The 7553-nt window shown below is 47.3% G+C and overlaps 1 protein-coding gene across 7 annotated transcripts in view; it reads right to left on the bottom strand.

Moving 5' to 3' along the window:
* NTRK3 (neurotrophic receptor tyrosine kinase 3) overlaps positions 1-7553 on the bottom strand; it is a 394945-nt gene that overhangs the window by 156828 nt on the left and 230564 nt on the right. For all 7 annotated transcript variants that reach the window (XM_017882063.1, XM_017882065.1, XM_017882064.1 and 4 more), the window contains one exon: positions 5587-5775. In XM_017882063.1, the coding sequence (XP_017737552.1) occupies positions 5587-5775 (189 nt within the window). The remainder of the gene's footprint in view (positions 1-5586; positions 5776-7553) is intronic.

Genomic DNA, 7553 nt, shown 5'->3' with positions numbered 1-7553 from the left:
CTTTCTTTCTTTCTTTCTTTCTTTCTTTTTTTTTTTTTTTTTTTTTGAGACAGTCTCTCTCTGTCGCCCAGGCTGGAGTGCAGTGGCACGATCTCGGCTCACTGCAAGCTCTGCCTCCTGGGTTCAGGTCACTCTCCTGTCTCAACCTCCCAAGTAGCTGGGACTACAGGCGCCCACCACCACGCCCAGCTAATATTTTGTATTTTTATTCGAGACAGGGTTTCACCATATTAGCCAGAATGGTCTTGATCTCCTGAACTTGTGATCCACCCACCTAGGCCTCCCAAAGTGCTGGGATTACAGGTGCAAGCCACCGCGCCCAGCCCCTCTCTGTGAGTTTCTAGAGAGCCTGGGCATGGAGTCCTCTGACACATCTTAGTTAGCACCTTCTTTGACCCTAGTTCCATGCTGTGGTTTCTGCAGAAAATAAAGAATTATGACACTAGGAATAAACTGAAAGTCAGGTTTGGGAAACAGGACATGTAATTTGAGAAATGACAGGCTGACCTACGTATGATTTGGCTCAAAGACATTCAAGACTGGGGCATGGCACTGACTAAGCTATGGGTTAGAAGGAAGGAAGGAAAGGTTCCATTGGGACAGCATGGGGCTAGGAAGAATTCACAAGAAGCTAGAAATGAAAGAGGTGTTAAAAGATAAACAGAGTGTAGAAGGAAAGGAGAGGGAGTCAGGGTTGGGAGGGAAAATGGGCATTTCAAGGTAGCGGCTGGAGGTGTGGGACGGATGATCTGGAAAGAAGGAATAAAGGCTGGTAAGTCATCAGCAGAAAGTTGAGAGAGAAAGACAGGAGGAGAGGGAGGGAGGGCACAGGTGCTCTGAGTGGTCCTGCAGCAGGGGGCACCATCCCATGTCTCGAGAATCAGCTATGGTTGTCAGTGAGCCCCTGAGGCTGGAGAGCATGTGTCTCTTGTTCCCCATTGTTTCCAGAGCCTAAAAGAAAGGCTGACACAAACCCTCAATAAACATGGATTAAATAGATGAAAGGAGAAAAATCAGCACAGTGGAAAGTGACTCGGATGCTAAGGAGGAAAGGAGGTTCAAAGGAACGTGGTGAGGTTTCGCAAAGTGATCACGGATGGAGAGCGGAGGGCCTCCTGGGGAAAAAGAAACAGATGGACCTTCAGGACAGAGACCTTCAAGAAGTGTGGTGGTGGACAGAGGAGCAGACAGACACTACCTCAAGAGGGAGAAGAGAGGAAAGGGCAGGCCAACCAGGATAGAGACAGGTCCTCTTTGCAGGCCCAGACTGGGAAGGCTAGGAGGGGCTGACTCTGGGAAGGTGGAGCTGCTGCTTCCTCTGAGACAGGGACAACATGGGAGCAAAGGCTGACACTGACACCCGAGGACAGAAGGACGACGTGGAGGCAGAAGAAGGAAACTAGTTGCCTCTCCCCAGATGGTCTCTGCTTTCTCAACCAAGAGTATGGGTTTGGGGAGAAAAGGATGAACAGAGAACTCCAGGGCCTTAAAGAAAGCCGAGAAGCCTTTCAACTGGCCTGTGGGGAAGGGCCAATGTGTGACTCCTGAGACAGCAGCAAGCGGTCCAACCCTCACCCATGAACAACTTACTGCAGTCCATAGCTGCCACACGGGTGACAAAGGTAACTGAGGGTCCAGTGTTGCTACAAATAACTTTTAGCTTCTCCCAAGTGACCCACCTGGAGTGGTCCCTTGACATCTCATTCTGTCGGACCTGGCCCAAAGTCTAGGGTCCTCAGCTATGTGACCAGGAGGGCTGTATCCATTTCCTGATGCTCTCAAGAACCAGAGGGCTATACATAAATAATGAGGGGGACTTTATTAGGCTTTGGGTTCAGTATACATTGCCAACTAGGAGCATCTTTATTCAGCTCTTTCGGAATCCCTGGAAAGGCTAAATAAATGCAGAATAAAGACAATGTCAAATGCAGAGCCCTTGTTGGGAACACAGGTGTGGGGATACAAGCATCTGACAAGGGATTGTACCAGGTGATCTCTAAATATCCTTGCAGCCTGAAATGCTGGGAAAAATGCTATGGACCAGATTGAAAGCAGATAGAAAGTGAGAAGCAAGGAAAGGACCAGCATCTTAATCATTTCCATCAGAAATATCCCACCATTTACGATAAACACATGAGTACAGAAAGAAAAGCACATTTGGGCTTAATCCATCACTAGGGGGACAGGGAAATGAGGCCTGAAGTCAGGTAGCATTATGTTCATGCAATTCCACCCCACATTACACATTTTTAAATGGGACAAAGAGGAGAATCAGAATGAGGAGACCCCCTGGGGGATTCACAATGTGAGCATTTTTATTCTCTTAATCTTCCTGGTTCTTGCCATCGCCCCAAAGGAGTGACCCTGGCCTTGTCTGTTGCACCATAAATGCTCTCCCCTTATTTATATGCCAAGATGCATGCGGCTTTAATTATTTATGATAGTGTCTCATCGCACACAGGGATGTGTCTTGGAGTGTATTCCCTCAACTGATGAAGTCGTGGTTAATCAGAGACCCACTGCCGGCTCAGCCAGTAAATCTCCATTGAGGACTGGCCTGGGCCCCCCTTCACCCTATCTGTGTGAGTCACCAAGGGATTAGCAGAGGGAGGATTAGACAAATGCAGCCACAATGCTCCTGCTCATGGTCTGTCATGCCACTCATGCTTTCTAAAACAATTAAGAGCCATTCGCTGTCTATTGATAGAACAAAATGTCCCACTTCTCTAAAAAGGCTACTTTCCCCAGCATCAGGGGGTTCTGATGATCTGGAGTCATCTCATGATTTTCCTCTGATAAGGCATTGTTTGTTTCCCTTGCTCCTTCAAGTCTCATCAATAAACCTGCTGTCTTTCCATTTTCACCAACCTTTTCTTGTTTACACTGAAGAACTGTCTGGATCCTTAGAATAGCCACTTTGAATCACAAATCTAGAGGGCTCTAGCAGGAAGACTTCCTTCACATGGTTTGCCTACTGTGATGAGTCCTTGGGTATGCTTTGTTTTGACACCAAAGGATGCTCACCAGGCCCCATAGCTCTCTCCATGGCTCCCAGTCTTCCATGGGGACACTTATTCTGATGGCCCAGAGGAAACTTGCCTCCAACACACCAGAGAGTCATCCCATCTGGCAATTGTGCCGATAACCTGGTATCAGGAGCTTCTGTGAGCAGATATGATCACAAGATCATATTCTGCACCAGGAATCCAGAGCTTCCACTAAAGAGGACAGAGGGATCCTCATTATTCACAGATTCTGTATTTGGGAATTCACCTACTTTATAAATAATTCACCTCATTATTCACAGATTCTGTATTTGGGAATTCATTATTCACAGATTTCTGTATTTGGCAACGCCAAAACCAAGACTCAAGGCACTTTCATGGTCCTTTAGGGACATGTGTAGAGTGACAAAATGTAACCCTAGGGGCACATTTCCAGCTGAGGCTCAATAAGGAGACATCTGCCTTTGTCCTTTGTCTTTAAAAAAAAAACAAACATTTATTTTAATTGGAAAAAAAAACTGTCATCTGTCATATTTATCATGTACAACAATGTTTTAAAATTCTTGTTTCAGCTCTCATACTGTAAACAACTATCCTTTCTGTGGTCTATTCCAGATCACATTTTTTACACTTTTGTGCTTGTTGCTGGTGACTGTGCAGTTTAGTATGGCCCCCAAGCATTGTTCTGAAGTATTGGCTAGTGTTCCTTAGCACAGGACAGCTGTGATGTGCCTCACAGAAAAAATACATGTGTTAGATAAGCTTTGCTCAGGAAGAGTGACGGTGGCCATGGCCATGAGTTCAATGTTAATGAATCAACAATATGTATTAAATAAAGTGTCTTTAAACTGAAACATATGACAAGGTTATGTATTGACTGGTTGATAAAATGTGACCCGAGGCTCACAGGAACCTAACCTCGTGTCTTCCCTAGGAGCAATGGTTCACCATTCACTAATTCAGTGTTCACAGCAGCTTCACAGAACACAGTTGCTACAGATAATGAGAACTGACTGTATATTGAACATAGCAATGTCTAGGTCTCTTCTCAAATACCAACAGCACCCTAGAAAACTCAGTATCAACCCTAGACTGAGCTTGGACCCAGCTATCACCATAGAGGGTCCTTCCTCCCAGTCCCACCCAGGCCAGTCCAGTGGTGAGCCTGATCTGAGACAGGAAATTTAGCCAAAGGTGAACTAATCTTTGCTCTGTGCTTCCCATGGTTTATCTGAAAAACAGGTATCTCTCTTCCTCACCCAGCCCTGGTCCAGAACCCAGGTGTCCTTTTTCTGATACTGACAGGGAGCATCTGATACACAGAGACAGATTCTGGAGAACACCCAAGGTTGGGAGGCAAATGATGACCTTATGCTGACTCAAGCCCAGTCCCTCCCACTGTAACAATGCTCTCCTAAAACTCAGAGCCAGGGAAATGAAGCAAAGGCTGATGGCAGTAGCCCAATGCCCACTTTGCTATAGGATGAACCAGCAGGAACAGCAAGAATTCTGTGAGCTACAAAGACCGTGCCCCAAGTACAGAGAGCTCCACCCAGGGGCTGAGCAAGACCAGAAAGCACCTCTTCCTAGGCCCACTCTGCGACCCACTGAGACATGAAGAGAACCCACTGGCTGGAAGCCTGGGGCAGCCACCCAGAGCCTCGGTATTCCTGTCTGTAAGGTAAGGCCTCAACCTAGCTGATCACTTCTGTCCTTCCAGCTCTCAGGCAGGCACGGGTGTCCCTGTTCTCCAGGAGCTGCTTTGCTCTCTCCTGATGCAATGGATCATTTCCTGGGGGCCGGAACAGTAGGAGGAGCGGGGGTGTGCTTGGGTGTTGCTGGGCCCAGATTGAACCTGGGCACACAGCAGGAGGAACCCTGCTGGATGGACAGCCAAGTCACTGAGGCTCCAGGAGCTGAGAGGGGGTCTAGCAGGGCTCAGCAGAAGGACAAGGAGAGGGGTTGGAACCAACAGGAGGTGGGAGATGAGAGAGAAACAGGTGTCCTGAGCCCTCTGGTCTGAGTGAGACCTCTGCAGTGAGGAGGTGAGAGTTCCTAGCACTGGGGCCGTGATCTGATTCTCAGAAAGTGCACACTTCGGGGCACTGGAGGGGCAGCTAGAGAGATGTTTCCATTCAAAGGTACTCACCGCCCTTTATTCCCTTCCCCCTCATGGAGGCTTGGGTGGAGGTTCTGCTAAGCTCAGGGGCTGCTGTCTAAACAGAGTCAGGTTATGTTTCCTAGTTACATAGGCCAGGTCTAGAGAGAAGAACAGCCTCGCTGTGTCTCCTGCCTTATTGGGAGCACCTCTCAGCACCAAGGGTCCTGCTGAGCCCAGGTGAAGAAAAGAGGGAAGCAGATTCAGACCCACAGCCCACCCCCTTCCCAGAGGACTCTGGTCCCGGGGACTCCTGGCTCAGGCTATTCTTCAAGTTTTGAGACAAACAGGGAGGGTCTCTTAGAAAGTGGGAGATTGGCAGGTAGTAGGTCACCCTAGAAGGTTCCAGAACCCGAGGTACATGGTCTATCACCAACCACCCTCCCCTCCCCAGGAGGGAGAGCATTCCATCCCAGTACTTACACGTGTCTGGCTTGTGGCAGTTGTGTCCCTGACGGAAGTACTGGGGGTTCTCAATGACAGGGATGCGGGTCATGCCAATGACCACAGTGTCGGGCCCGGCATCCAGCGACGAGGGCGTGGTGATGCCATGGTTGATGTGGTGCAGTGGGCTGGCTGAGTCTTCCTCGCCACTGATGACAGCCACGGGACCTGCACACACCAAGAGAGATGCAGGACCTGGTGACGTCACATCCGGCCAGTTCCCAACCCCATCCAGAGACCACCCCCAACTACTGTTTCCATCACAAACATTTTCTTTTTTTTTTTCTTTTGGTGGGTGTGTTTTATATATATATATATATATATATATAGAGAGAGAGAGAGAGAGAGAGAGAGAGAGATTCAGTTGTTTGAGTTTGGGTTTCTGGTATATTTTAGATATTAACCCCTTATCAGATATACATGGCTTACAATTTTTTTTCCATTCTATAGGTTGTCTTTCTTTTTTTCTTTTTAATGAGATAGAGTCTCACTTCATCACCCAGGCTGGAGGGCAGTGGTGCAGTCTCAGCTCACTGCAACCTCTGCCTCCTGGACTCAAGCGATTCTCGTGCCTCATCCTCTCGACTAGCTGGGATTACAGGTGCCTGCCACCATGCCTGGCTAATTTTTGTATTTTTAGTAGAGACAGGATTTTACCATGTTGTCCAGACTGGTCTCAAACTAATGACCTCAAGTGATCCACCCACCTTAGCCTCCCAAAGTGCTAGGATTACAGGTGTGAGTCACCACACCCGGCCCACACTTTCTTTATTAGCAAAATCCACTGGAATAGTATTCCTCGAACGCTCTGCATTCTGAATTCAGAGAACCACCCTAAATTCTCTTTCTTGATAATTACTCACCCATCAAACCATGGAAACAGCTGCAAAATCAAAGTAAATTTAAATCACCGTGGCATAAATTACTTTCACTTTCTCCCAAGTCCAAATTAGTTCAAAATAAGAGTTTTAAATACATTTATTTTCTTATGTAGCAACAATAGGATTTTAAAAATGACCTAGCAGTAGTGTACACCCTGCCCTTCCTCTTCTAGGGAGCTTTAACAATGGCTGATGCTGGATTTCATCCCCAAGGGTTCTGATTCCATTGGTCTGGGAGTGCGAACTGGACATCAGATTGTGAGAGCTCCCCAAGTGAGTCACATCTACAATCAGGATCAAGAATCTCTGATGAGTGGCTCAAAGACCCAGAGCCTCTCCAGCTGGCCACCAGATTCCCAGGGGAGTATCCTGTAGCTTTTACTGCACTCAGCCATCAACCCTCCCTTGTTCACAGGGAGATAAGCCCATTGTGGGCCTGGACCTAACCTGAGCCAAGTTTCACAAATGACAGTAACAAAGCTGCATCATGATCTCCATACCGGCAGCTGGGTCACCTGTCCCACTCTTGAAATATCCACATTGAGCCAATGGCTTCAAAGAACATCATTTGTGTCTTTACCAACCCCAGCTTCACTCTCGCTTCTTTCTCACCCAAAGAAGAAATCCAGTAAGGACATACAGTTACTCAAAAAGCCTGAGATGGCAAAGATAATTAATGCTGCAGTCTTGGTAGAAGAATTATTCTGTTTGGTGCCGTGGTTCTCCCATACATACAAATAAAACTCCTGCAAAGTGAATTAGCTGTGACTGTTTGTGGCTTCATATAACTGGCATTTTAAATGGCTGCTTTGCTAGACACACAGTCCCCAGACAAAGTGCCTGCTGTGATTCAGTTTTGCAGCTTGAACAATATTTCCACTGCAGAAATCCATTACATCTTACTGAAGTTTATGGAGAGAATATTTCCCATCAAATAGCGAGGTGAAGCATCAATGAGGCAGAACTAAGTAGGAGACTGGTACATGCAAACGGAGGCCCCTGAATTCCACTCCATCAGCACAGACAGGCTTATTCCAATCCATGACAAATGTCTGACTGTGTTTG

Source organism: Rhinopithecus bieti, unplaced genomic scaffold, assembly GCF_001698545.2.
Source record: "Rhinopithecus bieti isolate Rb0 unplaced genomic scaffold, ASM169854v2 scaffold_12070, whole genome shotgun sequence".
In the NCBI taxonomy this organism is placed as follows: Eukaryota; Metazoa; Chordata; class Mammalia; order Primates; family Cercopithecidae; genus Rhinopithecus; species Rhinopithecus bieti.
This window is presented reverse-complemented; position numbering and strand designations above follow the sequence as displayed.